The sequence below is a fragment of the Argopecten irradians genome, chromosome 3 (assembly GCF_041381155.1).
Source record: "Argopecten irradians isolate NY chromosome 3, Ai_NY, whole genome shotgun sequence".
Lineage (NCBI taxonomy): Eukaryota > Metazoa > Mollusca > Bivalvia > Pectinida > Pectinidae > Argopecten > Argopecten irradians.
The window spans coordinates 17,394,596-17,416,465 of NC_091136.1; the positions used below are offsets into that span (position 1 = coordinate 17,394,596).

Genomic DNA, 21,870 nt, shown 5'->3' on the forward strand with positions numbered 1-21,870 from the left:
GGTAAGCAATTTATTCAACTTAAGATTACTAGAGAGTTTACCATTTGGAAAAGTGAATGCCTATCTACGAGCTCAAATCTAGATTATTCTTTCCCATTTTGATTGTTTATATTGGTTCATTTTCAGAACAAACAGTTACTAGCATCGCTACATAATGTCAATGGCTATGGTGCTGAGTCCAATGTACGATCTGAAGTTCTCCTTTGTAATCCCCTTCCTACCCGTGCTATTTTTGTATTGTTAGGGAACCAGCAGTACGCTTACTAAAATTCTTTATCATGCAAATTGACCTCTTTATATTTAAATGACTATAAGTCATCACTTTTCTTTTGAAATACCGCCTGCATAAAGTCCAAATAAAAAGTCAAATATTCTAAAAAGAAAAAAGAAAAAAAAATATTTTGGACACAAAGAGACAAATTATTTAATGAGAAAAAACATTTGTTTTTCTATGTTTAAGTTTTATTTTGTCTGTGATCAGGAACAATTTGAAAATTCTTTTCAATCGGCTGGTTGTTTTCTATAGTATATTGCTCACAATAATATACCTATCACAAACCTATTACATATCAAACCGCCAATGGCACCGCTTTCTCAATCAATTGTTTACCATATAACCTGTCTGATACTTCATTGATACTACGACAAACATAAGGACACTCTCTTTGTTTGACTATTTAAAGTATTATCCGACTTATAATCGATTTCATATAACATGACATACGTTTGGTGTTTTACATGTACTAAAAGTTTCATGTTTCCAATCTTTCGAACAATGGAGAAATCATAAACTTATTTGATCTTTAGAAGTGACAGACAAGGATAGTCCCCGTAGTGTCAGTTTTAATTTTAAAAAGAATATGTGATATGTTTTGTCTTAAAGATGCTCCACCGCCGACAGAGCATAAATTATATTTATCATTTGAACAGTAATTGGTGTTACTCGTGTATATATGTTTAATTTACACAAGAAATAGTAATAAATATCCTTTTTGCCTCTCGTGCATGCGCCATCAGTACTTCATTCCTTGAAGGATACAGTGCCACGGAGTTTTTTCGGGATGCAAATAATTGTTTTTTTTTCATATTTTTAACTTGAAGTAAAATTAGAAGCTCAAACTATTCAATGGTGGTAATCGTGTAAAGTAAGGAACTTTTTAACTAAAGAAAAATACTTAATCGTTTGCTCCTCTTTTTGATAGTGAAAAAATACAATTTGTCAGCGGTGGAGTATCTATAATTTTGTATAATTATCAATATGCAGATGAATATAAAAGTAACTGTTTACAGTTAAAAGTGTATAATATACTGTAGCATTGCAGATGCAATTCACAAAATATTTAAGTGTAAGCCATATCTTCTCACTCCTAGCCAACTTTCCTTTCCCTTTTTTTGATATTTTCTTTGTAGTGACTATATTGATAAGTTATGTTTAATATTTGCAATATTTAATGCACCAATCCATTTGTTGTGCATGCAGTTATATCATTGACATAACTTCTGTGCTTTAGTGTGGAATGAAATATGAATTTAGTGCATGATCCATTAAATTTAAAATTCAAAGGGTATAATACGATTTTCATTTTTATGTTAGTCGATAAATGTTCAGATTGCATGCATATATTCTTAATACATTTAGAGGAAAATTAAAACATTGAAAAATTTAAACTCACCCAAAAAATTAACTAAACATACTTCATATGATTGACAATAAGCTATCTTATTTTTTAATTTAGGAATATAATAGCTCTACAAACTTAGTAAAACCCGAAGCGACACCTGAAAAGGCCATCGGTTTTTTGTCTGCTCTTCGTATCCCAGTAAGTACATGTATATGGCATATTCATTATTTGTCTCAATTTACATGCTGTATTGTGATCTCTGAATGTCCATTCACATGTGTCAGCGGCACGTAGGTTAAAGATTGATCTTTTTGATATTTTCCTTTTTTTCTTTTTTCAAAATCTCTAAGCCAAATTCGATGAAATGAACTTTCCTTGGCAAAAAATAAATCGAAATAATATATATTCCATAATGAAAATTGGAGCGCATAAAGGGCCAGCGGATGGCTATTACTTAACGTTTATGGCGTGTTTGATTTTTGATATTGTCTTGGAGTCACTATGGTAATCCAAGCAGCAATAATTTTAGTAGTATTTCTTAGTTACACTGTAACGCACGTCGTTTCTTCATTTGTACACTTCATTTCTTTATATTTTTAGGGAGTGGTGGAGTTTTCGCTTTGTCTATTCTTTGCAAAACTTGTGAGCTATACATTTCTTTTCTGGCTACCAAAGTATATCAGCAGTAAATGTAAGTAATGAATGGATCTATGTCATAGTATGAGTAAAGCCGATGGAAGCTTTTGTAGAATTACAAGTATAGCAATTCAAATATAATAAATGGTTCCAAGGAAACATTTGAAAATATAGTTAAGGAAAATGTTAAATATTATTATATGTGAAGAATGTTAATGCTTTGAGTATTCCACTTAAAATGAAAGAGAAAAACGAGTATTGATTATGATATTAAGCTTCATTTTGAAACAAACGTATATGAGTAATTGAATGAATGTCTAACAATCGCTTACGTATTGAAACTGTGAATATAATTAAATTTTATTGTCGAAATATTTAATAGCTTTTGGTAACGTTCGTATATGAAATATCACCAATGCGTATATTATCATTGAGATGTCTTTAACACTATTGTCGATGTTCTCCGACTTTATTTTGTTTATTTTGACAGCGAATATTGATGCTGAGAAAGCTGCAGATCTGTCTACATTTTTCGACGTTGGCGGAATTTTCGGTATGGTGGTAGTGTTATAGTTGCCAAATATTTAATTTGTATGTTGAATTTTTCACGAAATTAAATTAATTGTTCTGAGATGAAAAACAAAATACATCTATACAGTAGACTGCAATTTTTTTTAGAACACGAATATTTCCGTTCATATGTCTTGGTTGTGAACTTGTATTTTCGCGTGTCCATTTTTCCCACTGAAAAATTAATTTTGACATTTCGCGAATATAACAAAAGTTAGTTTCCGTCTAATAAAAACATCTATAAAGTAACTCACTGTGTATTAATGTCTTGTGTTTCCCCCTCCAGGTGGTATAACAGCAGGGCTGATATCCGACTACACAGGGGCTCGGGCCTCTACGTGTGTCTTACAGCTGATGTTAGCCGCTCCCGTGGTAAGTTTAAAGTTATGAAGTGATACTGTTGGCACTCATTGATATGCTTGATATTGTATATTTGATACTTTACATATCTCCCATTGGTAATGGTTAATTGATAGATGTAGAATCAATGACATCTCTTTTAATCTTCAGTACTTCTATTTACGTGGGAATTTTAAGATATATTGTTGTGTTAGAGCATAATACATGAAACGCCAACCAGGAGGATTACCTTTCGTCCTCATGTCTCCGATATTACCCACTTTTATAGAATTTGACAGGAGGGAGGCGAGGAGGGGGGAGATCAAAATAATGAAATTAATGACATATTCTATATCATAACTCCAATGTAAATCTTTTGTTGGGGTATTTAAATTATTATTTAATGACACATTCTGCTTCAGTATTAAAATTTATTATCATTGTCCTAATCAATGTTGACTTTCTTGTTTCAGATGTATATATACAACTTATACGGAAGTATCGATCTCGCCCATAGTATAGGTAGGTCATGCATCTCGTGACGTCTTTTGAAGCAAGTTGCAAGCAGTTTGCATAGCTGGGTTTAGTTGTTTTTATTGCGACGCTGAATCTTTTTAAATCGTTTTAATCTCAATGAAAGTTCACAAAAAACGGAATCAAATTGAGTGTTAAAATTAGATGTCACAATTTAAACCCCGTAAATGTTTGTAAATTGAAACATAAAGAAAAAGGCATGCATACAAATAATAATTTTTTAGTTATTTTTTAAACTTTTAGTATTCTTTAAGATGTAATTTAAAATCTTTAGATTAAATGTTAAGAGTTGTTCTTCCTCAGGATTGTCTCTTCTCTGTGGGTTCATGGTAAACGGTCCGTACGCCCTGATAACAACCGCAGTCAGCGCTGATCTCGGTACTCACAAAGTTCTACAGGGCAACTCTAAAGCGCTGGCAACTGTGACAGCCATCATAGACGGTACCGGAAGTATAGGTAAGCCAGGGGGAGATAACTGTCACGGTCATTATTGACTCTAACGACGGTAAAGGCTAGCAGGGAGATATTGTGTTATATCAAAGAAGTACATGTATAAAGTGTTGCAGATGGATTCCACAGTCATTAGTGACGATTTTTGTTTACCAATGCCCTCTTGTATGAAAATGCGTTGATAAATACATATTTCAAGATCCTATTCGATTAAGTAATTTCATCACAATTTACTTGCTGTTTACCAAAATGCCAAGGAAACTTCTATAAACTGATAATGAGGCTGTCTAGTAGATTATATATGTGCTAAATGATTCGTGGCTGCTTTACTCGATAACCCTTTCTATACTTGGTTATTTTCGGCCATACATGTCATGTACATTTTTTTACTTTAAAATTCTAGCATATCAGCTTTTCCACTGCGCCAATATTACAGACAACTTGAAATTGTTACGTTTATCGTTAATATGTACGACTTATATTGATTGCGTCACTTAAATGTTTTTCTTGAATGGTGCATTATCACAATACTGAATCTTGTTGATAAATTCGTGGCTGTCATTTTGTTTTCAAACGTATTTGAGGTGACACTATTTTTTACATTATCTGTGTTTCTCTGTTGACTACTGTATTTACAATCATCTACAATACCCAGGTGCTGCTATTGGTCCGCTGCTGGCTGGTATAATAGAGACAACTGGCTGGAACAATGTCTTCTACATGCTGATTGGCTCTGACATACTGTCAATGCTGGTAAGCCTGTCTATAGCTAGCCAGCGAGAAATCCCTGCCATCCTCCAACGGCATCGTTCCTTACGCTGCATTACCTTCCATAGGCGCCTTTTCATTGCCTTTGTACTATTTGTATATTGTATACTTCTTTTCACATTCATGCACAGCTATGCAGTAGTTTCATAGCAAATAGCTTTTTTCAATTTCCACCTATATGTATTCTGTATTTATTTAAATTAAAATTGAAGATAAAGGGGCATAACTGCGTTTGGACATCAAAATAAACGCATGCTGTACACCAGTCGGTAATATATCTATGACTTGGTTACATATTTAACTTCTAGTAATTCTAGGTAACGCATATGCATCGTCAGTATAGTAGGTTTGTAAACAATTACTTTGGAAAAAATACAAAATTTCAATTACTTTGATTCATTTATGTCCCGTAAATCGTTTCAAACGCAGTAATCCCCCTTTAGGTAAAAAGGATGTAGAATATTCATGCATAGACTGGCCACCAGACCCTGAGATGTTGGTAAGATTTTCTTAGCAGTGTTCTAATTCTAGATTACCTCTAACCAATTTGAAATTAGTAATCAGACATGTAGTAGAGACAATAATAATCAAGTCAAATTTTAGTAATGTTTTTAATATTCTAGAGACTGGTGGCAAGTTTACTTCAAGTCTACGTCACACATGGAATATATGAACTTCTGTGTCAATGGTACAGGAGTGTAGTAGACTTCTTTTCATCAACATATGTTCTTTTATTTAAATTAAGTAGCTTACTTATAATATATAATATTATTAGCATAATACATTTGTAGTGAAACTTGCTTTGCTTTCATATTCCCTAGTAGATATATTATGATCTATAAGTTTAATTATATTCTCAATGTTCGTTTCCGTCCATCTGTCTCCCTTCTTGTCACCAATACCTACATACATATACATTGTTCTTTGCATAATATGTAAACAATATAGTTCTTATTTCATTAATTCTACAATATTTGAACAGGTATTTGTTGCAAACGAGAATAAATTTAATATACAGTTTAATCACGAAAATGAAATTCGTTTATTAAACTGCCATTCTCAGGTTTGCATGAATAAAGCATAATTGTTAATTAGTAAAATTAACCGTCTTTAAAGTAGTCTATTGTAGATAATTTAACATTTATTGATGTTAAAGTCGACACCTAAACATTTTGTCAGTTGTATTACACATTATAGCAGCTATGTCAATATACAAATGTACATGTAAAGCATGGGTCGTTGAATTAGTATATTTGTTCCATCTCTAAAAGAAGAGATGATCCTAATGGTGTAACTGAATGATAAGTCAATTTAAATAGAGACAAATTTCCACCCAATTATTGTATCTTAGTATATTATTTTGCTCTTTACTATTTGACGAAAATCTGATGATTCCATATTTCAAACGGCTAATACCTATTCAATAACAGTATGGTACGTATAACCCAGAAAAATTCTCATATAATACATGGATGCGTTGATTTTTTCTATGGAATAAATATCTGGGATATAATAATAGTTTTACTGATCTGTTGTCCTATGGTATTTGTTTATGCAATTGTTTTACTTATGATTTATTTATTATTTGTATAACATTTATTTTTATTAATTGATTGATTAATATAACGATGGCGATACTGTTTGCTTTGACATGATTTGTATCGCCACTGTCTTACATCTAGTCAATGAGGGGATTTGAATCTAACTATACTTATTTAACTTTTGTATTGTGATATTATCTAAATTTTGTGTTTTCTGGTTCAGAAGTTGGATTCAACAATGTGGCAATCTGAATCACAGTTTTTTACAGAAATGTTTAAACATCGTGATATGAAATACTATATATATTTTATACAAAAAAATATTTTATCGATTTCCGTTCATCATAATTATCATAAAGATTGTACTAGAACAATTGTGGGTTATGAACTTCATTTCTGGTACTGATATTACAGTTTTGTGTTGTTGTGTTGTGTTGTTATAACAATCCTTATGGAATGCTCATTTTTCGTCGTATATACTCTAGAAAAATAAGTTTGCATAGGTTAATTATCAAATTTGTTCCATAAAGCAAGGTAAGGGTAGATCATAAAAAGTAAGTTCTATTAATAGTAGAAAGAACCAACAACAGGTATTCGAGCTGTCTAGGTGCTAATATCAACGGATATCAATGATGGATTCCTTTATTTTTGTTAAGTTTTTGATGTTGTGAAATCATTGTGAACTTTTTATGTTTATAATTTGTAATAGATGACGTAGACGATAAAAGCCATTTGTGATCATAAGCTTTGTGTATGAATTTAATATTCAATAAAACAGTCCTACTGCGTGTATGATTAAATTTTCATATCTTATGTTTGATTGTGATAGTCAACGAATGTTGTACTGGCCTATAGCAAAGAAACAACAGTTATAGCAGCTGTTGTGTTGTTCAACCTTCCTTACAATTTGCTACGTTGTATATTCTAACTTTCGTTTTTTCCATCGTTTACTAATTTTGCTTTATTCAGACTCATATTTTTTATCCTTGCACTTCCTTTGATTCTTTGATTGATTATAGTTCTTCCTGCAGGTTTTATGTTAAATTTCTCTTTGTTACTGTAATAATGATATTGAATACAAAATCTGATTTGAGATTTCTTCCGTCTTATACGTTAGCCAAAAATCATATTTCTCTCTTTCACACTCGTTGCATTATGGATATTAAGTTAATTGTGTTCAAAATTGAAAACTAGTTTTATTTTACTGTAGTTAGCTACTAGCATTTAGAAAACCTTGTGTCTGTCATACACCCGATACGTTAATATTTACGATGATTAGATAAAATGTGTTCAAAACCATTAACAATCACAATAAATAATTAGATTAGATTATATATCGAGTGTTCTATAATTTCTAATTCAAGCGTACTTGAACATTACTTTCACTAAAACACATACTTTCTGTATGTTTACAAAAATCTTGAAGAAATATGTATTATGACGGATATCTCATCTCACATCTAGATAATTCTATTAATGTTTTTAATGAGTGCATGATAATGATAATTATCATCTTATATCATATGGAGTACACCAAATATTGGTCTGTCATTCGCCATGCCACCCAATTCAAATACCAATATTTTCTTTTATTTTTAATACTCATTCCATTGACAACATTTTGAATACTATTACCATTGACTGATAATGGAATTTAATCTCAGCTTGTTTACTTTAATGTTATACTTACATCATAACTTGTAAACATAATTTATCATGCTTGGCACTTACTTTAACATGATGGTGCTAATACTTTTCCCTTACTAACACTCACCTTTGTTTTTTCACAGTTTCTTGTGCGACTATTCGGAAAGGAAATTTTAGAGAAAGTTCGAAGGTAACCGTTACAAAACAACCAATCTCCACAGACCTTTGAACTGCACTGGTTACTCAACGTGATATATATGCATTCAGTTCATAAACTGACGGATCACCATACACAGATGGACTTATGTTACTCCTACGGATATCCATACCTTCGAAATATTAACTTTGAGATAGATACGTCTCTTAAAGACGGTAATGATGATACTAATGGACATCCGTAGCTTAACAAATTGTCTATGTTACTTACGGGTCCCATATATACCGTTGAACCAATCATATAAGATTTCGTGGATCTCCTGTGTTAATACATAAAATGTACGTTTCATGTTCATTGCAACATATCTTTCACAATATTTCGGAAAACAAGGGAATAACACCTCCCGCTATTGTTTTAATACACGGGATATTTACTAATATGCAATCCATTTCTTAAGTCAAAGCGCGACTCACTAATATGTCTTCTTACTTTTATTTGGTATAACTTATTTTATTTAGTTTACTATGAATTTTTCAACGACACTTGATTTTTATTGATTATGTGTTCCGTTTATAATGGTTATAAGCATTCTAAGCAACATATTCAAAAGTCGCTCGTTCGAAACAAGGCACTGTAGTTTTTTTTTGTGGTTTTTTTTTTTTTTTTTTTTTGAACACAATGTTTTCTATAACGGATACAACTGATCCAACTGTTATTAGATAGAATATAACATAAGGTATAATTATCGTGCCCTTATCACACTAAATGTCAATAAATATCCATATCGAAAAGATACAGAAATAAGTTGGGACCGCATAGTTTTAACAACCTTGCAATAACATAGTTGATTAGAAAGGCCAGACCGTCAAATTCACACTACTGTTTACAATTCAAATTCGACATAAGAGACGTTGTTTGACAATTCTGTCAGAAAAAATTCTGGTTATACTGCCCTTGAAAACGATTGCTTAAATAACTTATGTACTGAATTCGAATTACGATGTCACATAATTTCGATTTCTTATTTGATTTATTACAGTACTGTATAAGTGCGTATGCGCAGTCGAATTTGAGCGCAATATTAATTTCAATAGGTGGCAATGATGAATAAACGCAATCACAACAATCACTGTATACACTATATACAGAAATGTCATTAAAAAACCATGTTTCAGTGCAACACTACTTGCGTTTAAATCGCTGAAATGAAATTACCGCTAAAATTTGTACGCCTGCAGTATAAATTTGCCTTCTGTCTCCACACTACTGTTATACTTTCCTGACTGTTCGCTCTACAGCGTTTTGTGTTCTCTCACTTAACCGGATGTATATGCAGAAAACCTAAACTTGCTATGTTAATTAGTTTTTGTTTTATGTTAATGGATGTGTTACGTAACGCAGTTATTACAACACCGTTGGCTCAAATGTGTTTTCTGTGTCTGCAAGAAGTTACTTTTTCATGTTGTTTTATTGTTCTAAATACATTTTATGTTAAACGTTGTTTCGTAATGGGTTTTGATACTACCATATTCATTCTTATCTCAGATACCGAAAGTTAATTTTTTTTTGTATCTTTAACAATAGATTGGTCCAAGAGCGATATATAAATTAATACATACCGGTAGTGATGCGTGCAATAAATTCTTTACTTGGCCAAACTAAGTCATTTTTTCTAACTGAAGAAACATTCTAATGTTTTTGCTTCTGTTTTGATAGATGTAAATATAATTCGTCAGCGATGTAACATCTTTGACTATAATAATAATAACATTTATATAACTATAACTTGTATATAAATGTATTGTTCGTGGATATTGTTTTACCATTTAATCGAAACATGGAAAACGTTCGTGTTATTGATCGCTTCTAACTCCAGTTACATTCGAAAGAAGAAAGAAAAAAAAAAAACAAAAAAAAAAAAAAAACACGCCATCCACAGAAACAGCGCATATAATGTTATATAGATGTAATATGAATATATCTGCAAGTTAAAATGATCACAAATGCTTACTTACATCCTCAAATGAATAATAACACAAAGGGTAGAACATTGGTACCATAGAATATACTTAATATACTGTATTGTCATTTTTGTGCAACACTTACTGCTAGCCAATCTTTTTCGCGTGCGATTTATTTTCGCAGATTTCGTGTTTCTAGGTGAATTCGCGAAAGTTTATCTCTGCGAATTGATATATTCCAGAATTTTCGCACAATTAAATTCAAATTTAACTCGCGAAACTTGATCTCTGCGAAATTGTTTTGAAACAGTAATAGCGAAATTTAGTAGCCGTGAAAGAAAGTTGGTTTGCAGTAAGTGATGAGATGTTGTGACAAATTATTATTTTGATAAATGAAAAGTGTTCTTTTAATAGTGTTCTTTTAAAGTCTAAGTATATCATGAAAATTTAACCTTACTAAATGAAATAATGTGATATTTTATTTTTGTCAAAATTAAAGTCAAATTAAGAATAAGAGTGTATTGTCTATGAATATTAAGTAACTGTCTTTCATTAAAATAAATATCGAATAAGTTTTAATAATTTTCCAAAACGGCTACATATATATTTCTTTTTCTTTTCCCTTAATTTGTTCTTATAGACGAATCAAACACTATTTTCGATGTTGCTTAGGCGATACCTGTTTAAAAGTTTCGCAATTTGATTGGCAGAACTTGATTCGTTTCAGTGTCATTTTAACGAAAATTGTTGCTTTCTTTTTTGTTATGACTTATGAAAAGGTTCGCAATTATAACACTGTTTAAGTCATTAATGATAATGCGGGTTGACATAAACGTCAGTAAGTAATTCAAAATCCCAATGTTGTTTTAAGAAAGTATTACATTGTAATAATGAAACAATATTTAACAACTCTAGTCGATTTAAATCATTTTATTGTTTTCATCGTACGTTGTTCTAATTGTCATGTATTTTAATGTTTAAGTTGTTAATGATAATTATTACATTTTAACTCCAACTGAATATTTTACATGTGACATTATAAGCCAGGAAAGTGATTATTTTAATGAGCAATCAAATTGATTTTTTTCAAGATGAATATTAAGTATATCTACCTTAAAAAATTGTAATTCATATATGCGATTTTGTTTTAGTTAATATATTTTACAAAAGTTTTTATGAATATTAATATTTCATGAATTTAACTGAATTAAAATATAATTCGTAATTAATCACATGTGCAGTATTTAAATGTTTGGATTTATAGCTCATCAAATGTTTTACTTGGTGCATGTTTGTTTTTAATTAAGTCACTATTTTGTTGATCGTTAATTTTACATTGTTTTAATTCGTAAATGTTGTTTAATAATTCCTTACCGCCACAAAAACCATCAATATTAATGTTATAAAGGAATATAGAATATGTAGACAAAAATAATATCAATTTTATACCAAACCTTGGCTTTGGAGCATTCCATGACAATCTATGCAATATTTTCTTTTCTCTTTGACATAAGCGACGCGGTACAAAATATTTTAAGCTCTCTTATAACAACAACGTTTTTAGGTACATATACGAAATTGATAAAACCATTCTGCAATGAACCATGATTGGCTTATTGGATTGTGTTAGCATTCATAACATAAATTGTAGACGCTATGTCTGTTTCAATTAAATGACTGACGCAACAGCGTTATATTTGAATGTGGATTTGAAAACGAAAATGTGGTACAAGCAAAATATCATTTAACAATGGAAATATATACTTTATGCATATTGGTATGTCATTTTGGTGTTTCCTGTTGTCTTACAGTTTACGTTTTGTTTTTGTTAACATGTACAGCGTATTAGTACTTTATCTATGTTTTAACCGGAATGCCCGGCGAAAACCCAAGTGATCGGGCAGGTGAACCCTAACCTTTTCACGTCCGTGCCGAGGATCGAACCCCGGCCGACTAGGTGAAAGGCGAGCGGCTTAACCACAATAGCACCCGACCTCCCAACATATGCTTTTAGATTTGTTGCCCGGAAACGCATATATCTAAACTTGAAATGTATTGTTAAAAAAACTAACTTCTGCAAAATACAAAAATAAAGATTTTATAATTTATTTCTTTTCTACTTTATTTTCGTAACTCGTTTCGTGTACATTTGGGTTGTTTTGTATAACAAGAGATCCAAGAGGGATCTTGGCGTCCACCAAAAATTGATCTATGTCTGACAATTGAACAAAAAGATATATTCTCTACTTTTCAAACTTCCACTATCAACATCCAAGATTGCAGTCTGTCGGCCATTTTGTTGACCGATTAGTCCCAAAATGCAATATGCACAACTAGGGCCCACAAACATACATATAAATGTTTAGACAGATACATTTAGTACGTTCTGAGATATGGCGGTAACAAACTTTAGCTAACAAAATCTAAGATTGCAGTCGATCGGTCCCAATACAAAATATACGCAACTGGGGAACCTACATATTTAGTTTGAGAAAGACTCCTACAGTGCTTTCTGAGAAATAGCGGTAACAAGAATTGCTAACGGACGGACGGAAGAACTAATCCCCGCAAAGTCGTTATTGTGAGATTTTTGCAAAAGAAAAAAAAGAATGAATATGAATGACATGAATACTCTCTTCAGGTAAGAAAACACAACACGTAACATATTGTCATCATGAAAATTTTCAGAATGGTTTCTGTTTAATAAAAAAAAAATCACTGTCATAATCTAACAATATACTGAATCTGATTATCTTACTTATGAGATTTGAAAGAGTTATGATTTGAAGTATTCAATCCGATTCTCAGAGAATATGCATTCTTGATTACAATGGTCGATGTTTGACGATATTGCAGATTACCAAAATGCGGTTACTAAATACCTTTAAAGGGTGGAAATCAAGCTATTGACGCAGATGAAAAGGAACACGCATATAGTTATCTAACAGGTCATCAACAGATTCTAGACAGTACTCAGACCAGCTATCAGACATATGTTTTGAGTAAGTACCAGATGCAACGAAGATGTCTTCTTTTAAAGCTAGTTTACGAATAGTTTCCCAGAGCTTTATCCAGTCTGTACCTTCCTTGGCGTAAGTGAATGCATTGACATACGGGAACTCGCGCCAGTTATAGAAAATTCCCTCTGTTGGAGCTGGGATGTCAGCGAATGAAACATTATACAATTCAGCAAGGTAGAGGTGGGCATGACGGACTACCTCGGAGGAAACGCTGTTGAAGCCGTTACCAATTGGCTCTCCGAAGCTCTGTAAATTTGTCCACATTTCCTGTATATTATATGCTGCCAACAAAACAGCCTTACCGGTTGTTCTAGAAAAACCGAAATCTATAGTTATATCGAGGGGGAGGTCTGAGTGTATAGAAGGACCAACAACTCCATTTGGTCGACCGCCATTTGAAATCCACGACTGAACATAATTATTGATAGTTGCTTGAATGCTTGAACTGTCGGTGTTTTGACAAACACGGTTGTTCTTCCACCATGGGAAATCATACAGTAGAAACAGCTTGCTGCATTTGTGTTCATTTATAGAATTTAGATTGGGACGAATATCAGACCTCTTTAATACTTCAGAGTTAATGTCAAGCAAGGATTGGATAGGTATGGCTAAAACTACGCGGCGGGTACACACTGTTGTGGATTCCCGGGTGGAATATGTTCTTCCGTCTTTCGTTACAGTTTTGAGAAATCCCAACACTTGTCTGTCTTTAGTCTGTCTTCTGATGCTAACTAGCTTGTGATTCATATGTACACTGTGCTTGCTGAAAATATACCATCCATAAACCTGAGGATTTTTTAAATACATATATATAGGATCTCACATGAGTGTTCATTTCATATGAGATTTTATGAAACCGGTCTTAGAAGTTTTTATTTTTGCGAGCCTTGGCATTATCGTGAATTTATAACGTAAATGACATTATTCTTATTAATGGTTGTCAATAAAATGTGATCATCGGGGGAAAAAGTCACCTGTTTATGACAAAAAAGGGAATTGAAAAAAATGTAATACGCGGTAATTTGAAACGATTATATCCAGATTAAGTCTCGAAAAGTATAACTGAACCTAGCCAAACACTACCACATCAGACTCACAGTGTTTATTTGGAAGTTTCATTTTGTGTTGAAAAAAATGAAATATTTGAAGTTACTGTTAGCATACTATAGTACGTACCTGCTGGCAGATAGGAATAGTTCCACTAATCGTTCTGGTAACTTCTGCATCCCACCAGATATAGTCAACATGTCAGGTACAGGTGGCAACGGACCCACCGGTGGTGTGAAAGTTAGTTCAACTGCCGCTGTTACATTTCTCAACCCATATACAATAACGTGCTGTAGTAACTTTATGGCATCCTTGCTCAAGTACTTCTCCAAGAATTCGAGATATCTGTAAAAGTATGTGAAATGACCTGATGGCGTAAAACTTCACGTCATGATAATGCTATAATGTCAGAAACTGAAGTAGATTACAACTGTTCACAAATGAACTTGATGAATCACTTTCCTTTGCAATCAACGGTTAATGTTAGATCAACAATAGAGGGAGATTGATAATGTGTAGTTCGAGCATTCATCAAAAGTATTTGATGATTCTCTTTTTTTTCGCTTGCGTTTTACTTGTTTACACGTAATTAAAGTACATCACAGTCATGTCTGTTACTAAAACCTGGAGAAATTCACCAACCGACGTTTTATATTATGGAAACGAGCCGACTTAAACATTTATCTAAATAATCCACACTTATGAGTGCTGTTACTTTCAACGGCTATTTCTAGCTTTATTGCGTGGGGCCTGAAGCCCCACGCAGCATATATTGGCGAGGGAATTGTTTTAATTAGTTTTGCCTATGGGGAAAAATAATTATACGCATGCGCTAGTGTAGGGAACTTCCGGTAAAAGGTCTTGAATGGGGTCAACTTGCTGTCAATTACACTAATAGTTTATGTCGCCAGATGAACAATGCGCCTAGTGGGGTTACTTGCTGTTAAATTTACACCAACAGCTTATCTTGCCACGTGTATGAACAATGGACCTAATTTACATGTGTGTATTTTATTGGTACATTTAAGAATTGAAATATATTATTTATAATATTACTATTTAAGAAGTAGTAAGTAATATAATTGCCTTTACAATTTTACGTTAATTTAGTTTTGTTTGACGAGAAAAACAACTACATTTGAATCACAAGCCCGGGATTGGCGGTAAAGGTCTTGAGCGCTGTCAGCTTGCTGCCAATTACACTAATTATATAATTTATCTCGCTAGTTGTATACACCATGCAAATTTCATTTACCTATAAACAATGCAAATCAACCAACATCATTCCAAACTAATTGGTGCATGCAAGAAGTAACGTATATTAAAAACAAAAACTTTAATCAAAGTTAATTAGTTTGGTTTTACTTTGTAATGTACAAAAATGTAAGCTTACATGTAATGTGAATGTATCGGAGATGCCTAACGTTACATGTAATAGAGCTACATTATGTATCTACAATGTATATTATGTAACATATTGAAATAAATGTAAGCTTTTGACAGATGTGTCACATTAAAATATTATGAAGTAAAATGTATGAACAAAATTATGTTATAATACTAATCAAGTTATCCACGTTAGAATGTTCCACTGTAACTATATACTGAGACCACATCATACGGGGGTATGTCACAGAGATGGCGCTAGGTGTGTGAAGTGGGCAATTAATTTGTTAATACATGTGGTTCAAAAGGAGAACTGATAAAAGTAAATAATACAGTGAAGGAAACTGCTGTGAAATTTAAATGCTACGGCTCTGGAAAGATCGTAATCATGATAGCGCTAAATGAGAGTATAGTTGTACAAAACTGTTCGAACTTTCAATCTATTTAATGGAACAAAAATAATATTTTCATTATTTAGATTTATAATTTTAAACTAATGCCTGTTTTATTAAAAGTTTTTTTGTAAAAGTCATAGATAAATCGGAAATACTTCTGTAATTGCATCAACTTAACAACTTGATTTTTAATTTTTGACTTTGATCGACAGGAGAAACTTGACTCAAGCTGGCAGTGCATAGTCACTGCCTAGTCAACGTAATATACGGTCATGCTGCCGTCTGCATTTGAAAGAAAACTGAAATTGTGTTTTTTTTTCTCAACAGTTTACAATACAGTTTGCTGTTTGAGGTTAATATTTTTCTTAGCATAGTATGTTACCAAAATAGTTATTTGACTTTAAATATACATTATTTCTCGAATTGCGTGCATCTTCGAACAAAACCAAGGTGATAATAGTGCTGTTAATGTCACATACGATCCATCATTAAAGTTGTTCTGATGAGTGGATATCAAAATGCGCCTTACATTGTGTTGTGTACAGTCACAGCCATAATGGACAGATCAAACTTTTAAACATAACAGTAATGTATAGTATAACTTTGTTCAAATAACTTTGCTTCGCTCAGACATGCTTTTCTAAATACATTTCCTAATTACAAAAAATCATTTAGTGCTCACACGTTGTTTTTATACTACCACTTTACCCCACGTATTGCTTTTCCTTTTTAAAGGAAAGCAACTTGTTTTTATTAATTGATCATCATTTTTGTACAGGAGCGGTTTTCTATTACTATCTTAGCATCATCTTTTGAGAGTCGTGACGTTCTGTCTATTTGATATTCTCAACAATGGCGAATAAAAACAACATAATGGAGTTTATGTGAAAAATCCAGTGCAACAGTCCATGTATAAGATTTAATGAATCTATGAAAGCGAACAGATAAAAGAAAAAAAATAATTCGATTGGAAAACCTCGGTTTGTGTCTTAAAATGTCATAATGTATTGGTACATTGTATAGGTTAAGAAAAATAAAACAACAAACAAACAAACAAAAAACAAAACAACAAAAAACAACAACAAAAAAACAACAAACAAACAAACAAAAAACAATGTAATGAATACTGTGTCATACGTTTGGTCGACAAGTTTGACGCCATCCTCCGATACAATAAAGGGACGTTCCTCGTTTAGAGACGACAAATCACCGCTGAAGTTTGTCCGGAGTGTCAAGTATCTGAAAAATACCAATAATGAACACAGATACTTTTAGATATACATGTAACTGTTTAGAATAAAGGATTTAGGATACAGAGATTTCACGAGTAATATGCAACTTCAGGAAAACTTGTTTGGGTGCTGATACATTGAACAACACAACTCTTAGATTCGGTATAAATGTACCCAATTTTCGTGAAGCTGCAAATTATAATATTGAATAGTTAACATTTTAGCGCAAAACATTCAAGAAACATAAATACATGGCTGGTTGTTGTACTAAACATGCTGTTATCATTCTAATACACGTATTGATAGATTTGTGTATAAGAACACTAGAATGTGGATTTTTTTCAATCAAATGATCATTTAATATCGTTTCATAGAAGCCTGTGTAAACAAATCCTGTTCCTGATTTGATACATGTAGCACCATTCGCCATTCGGAACACTGTTACCTGATTCATATCGATAATAAATCTTATCCGAATATGATTTGATAGCACCACTCGCCATTCGGAACACTTTTGACCTGATTCATATGGATATAAAATCCTGTTCCAAATATGATTTAATAGCACCATTCGCCATTCGGAACACTTTTGACCTGATTCATATGGATATAAAATCCTGTTCCGAATATGATTTAATAGCACCATTCGCCATTCGGAACACTTTTGACCTGATTCATATGGATATAAAATCCTGTTCCGAATATGATTTAATAGCACCACTCGCCGTTCGGAACGCTGTTGACCTAATTCATATGGATATAAAATCCTGTTCCGAATATGATTTAATAGCACCACTCGCCGTTCGGAACGCTGTTGACCTCATTCATATCGATATAAAATCCTGTTCTGGATATGATTTAATAGCACCACTCGCCATTCGGAACGCTGTTGACCTAATTCGAATCGATATAAAATCCTGTTTCGAATATGATTTAATAGCACCACTCGCCGTTCGGAACGCTGTTGACCTGATTCATATGGATATAAAATCCTGTTCCGGATATGATTTAATAGCACCACCCGCTGTTCGGAACGCTGTTGACCTGATTAATATGGATATAAAATCCTGCTCCGAATATGATTTAATAGCACCACTCGCCGTTCGGAACACTGTTGACCTGATTCATATCGATATAAAATCCTGTTCCGGAAATGATTTAATAGCACCACTCGACATTCGGAACGCTGTTGACCTAATTTGAATCGATATAAAATCCTGTTCCGAATATGATTAAATAGCACCACTCGCCGTTCGGAACGCTGTTGACCTAATTCATATGGATATAAAATCCTGTTCCGAATATGATTTAATAGCACCACTCGCCGTTCAGAACGCTGTTAACCTAATTCATATGGATTTAAAATCCTGTTCTGGATAAGGTTTAATAGCACCACTCGCTGTTTGGAACGTTGTTGACCTAATTCATATGGATTTAAAATCCTGTTCCGGATATGATTTAATAGCACCACTCGCCGTTCGGAACGTTGTTGACCTGATTCATATTTCTACATATCAGTCTCTATTGACTATGTAACTTTTGCATCCGTATTTCAATAAGACTCCCAATATCTTTACGCTCAACTTTGGTTCTCAGATAACATTTATGTCATTTTTTGTTTTTGTTTTGTTTTGTTTAGAAATTATGAACATTTCGTTTATACCAAGGTTTTAAGCAACTTGAAGATATTACAATTTCATGTTTTGTATTGATCAAGATGTTCAAATACAACTGTAGTTCTGCAATGAGACATCTTTAAATATTATCAGTCACATGAGAAATGACACTTTTGAATAAGTTCATTCCTAACTTCATAACTAGTATTCCTGTAAAGATACAAACGAAAAAAAAGGAAAAAGAAAAAAACTTTTGCTGAGAATGAATATTGAACTCATTGGCATAATTAGGCATTTAAGATAGATATCATCTTAACATATTTACCTGTCAATTTCTGATATTCCATGACTTTCGTAATGTCGAAGGTTATACGGAACGTTGTTTACCTTAAAGTCACTTCCATTCAAATAACTGCCTCTTAGATAGTATAGTAATCTTTCGGGATTACCGTGACCTCCGAATTTTTCGGTCTTTAATCCGACATCATAGATAGTTCGGTAAAGAACTGGATGGTTCTCCTTCTGGAGTCTCATGGCCCCAAGCTCGACGGGGACATCCGGGGCTTCTGAAAAATGATGCGTGAAGTACCGGCCGCCTAGTCTGTTTGAAAATTCGTACAAGCCAACTTTGAGTCCCTCTTGTCTCAGTTTCCATGCAGCATACGTACCACCTACTCCCCCACCTACTACTACCACGTCATGACAGCTGTCTGTAAATAAATCATGTCAAATATGACAATAAAGTGTATATGGGAATGGAGCTAGAATTGTCATCATTATAAAGTGATGTTTTATATCATATTTTTTTTCTAAATGTATAGTAATAAAGCAATCTAGTAATTTATTTTATTTAAATGTTTCTGCAAAAGAGATGATATTTCGTTTTTGCTAATTACTGGAAAGATGCAAAATAGAACACACATAAACAGAAATTAACCACAGAGCTCAAAGCGAATTGCTAAATTGCTATATACCCAAGAAAATAGCAATTAGGGTTTAAGTCGAAGACATATATATATATCAATTGTCCATAACAAGGTGTGTAGTAATGCTTGCAAAGGTATGAAAAAAAGACAAACAGACATGAGTGTTCAGAAAATAGACTTTGAAATTTTTGTTGATGCCTCAAATGTTTATTTGAGGCTACAGTCATGTTTGGCGACGTTTCATTGTGAAATGTTTAATAAAATATATAGGTTGTCTGTAAATAAATCATGTCAAACATGACAATAAAGTGTATATGGGAATGGAGCTAGAATTGTCATCATTATAAAGTGATGTTTTATATCATATTTTTTTCTAAATGTATAGTAATAAAGCAATCTAGTAATTTATTTTATTTAAATGTTTCTGCAAAAGAGATGATATTTCGTTTTTTGCTAATTACTGGAAAGATGCAAAATAGAACACACATAAATAGAAATTAACCACAGAGCTCAAAGCGAATTGCTAAATTGCTATATACCCAAGAAAATAGCAATTAGGGTTTAAGTCGAAGACATATATATATATCAATTGTCCATAACAAGGTGTGTAGTAATGCTTGCAAAGGTATGAAAAAAAGACAAACAGACATGAGTGTTCAGAAAATAGACTTTGAAATTTTTGTTGATGCCTCAAATGTTTATTTGAGGCTACAGTCATGTTTGGCAACGTTTCATTGTGAAATGTTTAATAAAATATATAGGTTGCCTCGTAAACCTGAGATAAAGATTAACCAGTAAAATTGCCTCCGTCAAAGACAGCGTTTCTGTAGTGTAACATTAGATGTCCAATAGAAATAGAAGATCGAAATAATGATTTAGACTGGCAGTTTTAGTTATTGAATCTAATGAACGACAATAGAACTATTCACAATTATAGGCTGTTTGTTTCCAGGTAAAATCTTTAAAATGACATCATCAGACGACAAAATAAATATTGTAAAGGTCTAGCACGTAAGTTGTTTTTAAGATATAACCAACTCCATAGATAACCTATGGATAAGAATTGTTTGAACATTTACATGACGCTAATAACGTGATAAGAATAGGCGGAGGTTGTCAATAACAGAAAGGAAACAAAAAGGAAGAAAATTAAGATCACCGTGACCACTGTAACAATACCTGCATCGGAACCATCGCCTTCTGTCAGCAGCCTAAACAGAACAAGCAGGAACATGATCGGCGCCATCTTGTCAACTAGACACAAGAAACGCAATAACATCGAAATTCCTTGTCCTCCACTGTTTTTAGATTGTACGACCTCAGGGACACGAAGCAACTTCCTGATCAAGGTTTATAATAAACGTTTATTTAAATAGATTTAGATACCTTTTGGATCCCTGTTATATAGATTAACTATTACAATACATCTGTTACATGCAGAGTAGACGATTTCTATTTAATGTATAATCCTATGGTAATTTCTATGAACTAAATGTATGTATTAATAATTCACGTAATGTCTATCATGGTATCTATTAAAATGTTTTTGTCAATATACAGGCTAGTACTTATACATCTTTATTTTTGTTTTACATGCAGTTAACGTTGATGGATAATAAAAACTATACATTTCAACAAAATCCGTTCATTAACTTGTCGGTGCATTGTTTACTAGGCCTTTGTGCAGCGCGTATTGATTTTCACTGTGCTTATTAATCTCATAACTTTACTCATACTTGTTTTGACATATGTATATCTCTACGAGTGCAGCAGGAAATACAAACCATCAATCCTGCAGATGATCAATACGTGGTACATTATGTTAATGTATACACATATAACTTACAGAGCATAAAGTTACGGAGGAAAATATTTTTGTGACTTGTGCCCTCTATCGAGACATCTTCATGCGACCTAGATCGTGGTGCCACATCCGTGTCCTATCAAAACCTTACTGTGACCTATACTTTGGTACCACATCCTTGTCCTATCAAAACCTTACTGTGACCTACAACATAGTGCC

General features: G+C 32.7%; 2 protein-coding genes across 5 annotated transcripts in view; one reads left to right on the top strand and one right to left on the bottom strand.

Annotated features, from left to right (window-relative positions):
• LOC138317694 (glucose-6-phosphate exchanger SLC37A2-like) overlaps positions 1–12,333 on the top strand; it is a 34,359-nt gene extending 22,026 nt beyond the window's left edge. For 2 of the 4 annotated variants that reach the window (XM_069259537.1, XM_069259539.1), the window contains 9 exons: positions 127–183; positions 1,737–1,820; positions 2,223–2,313; positions 2,749–2,811; positions 3,115–3,200; positions 3,641–3,689; positions 4,005–4,157; positions 4,807–4,904; positions 8,251–12,333. In XM_069259537.1, coding sequence (XP_069115638.1) covers positions 127–183; positions 1,737–1,820; positions 2,223–2,313; positions 2,749–2,811; positions 3,115–3,200; positions 3,641–3,689; positions 4,005–4,157; positions 4,807–4,904; positions 8,251–8,301 — 732 coding nt within the window. In that variant the 3' untranslated portion in view covers positions 8,302–12,333. The remainder of the gene's footprint in view (positions 1–126; positions 184–1,736; positions 1,821–2,222; positions 2,314–2,748; positions 2,812–3,114; positions 3,201–3,640; positions 3,690–4,004; positions 4,158–4,806; positions 4,905–8,250) is intronic. The other 2 variants (XM_069259538.1, XM_069259540.1) reach the window with 1 other exon arrangement.
• A 556-nt stretch (positions 12,334–12,889) lies between these two features.
• Positions 12,890–21,093, bottom strand: LOC138319510 (achacin-like). The gene is made up of 5 exons (XM_069262664.1): positions 21,027–21,093; positions 19,247–19,631; positions 17,211–17,312; positions 14,422–14,673; positions 12,890–14,008 (listed from the first exon to the last, which is right to left on the bottom strand). Exons 1-5 carry the CDS (start codon positions 21,091–21,093, stop codon positions 13,129–13,131), a joined length of 1,686 nt encoding a protein of 561 aa, XP_069118765.1. The 3' UTR covers positions 12,890–13,128.
• Positions 21,094–21,870: the final 777 nt, after the last annotated feature.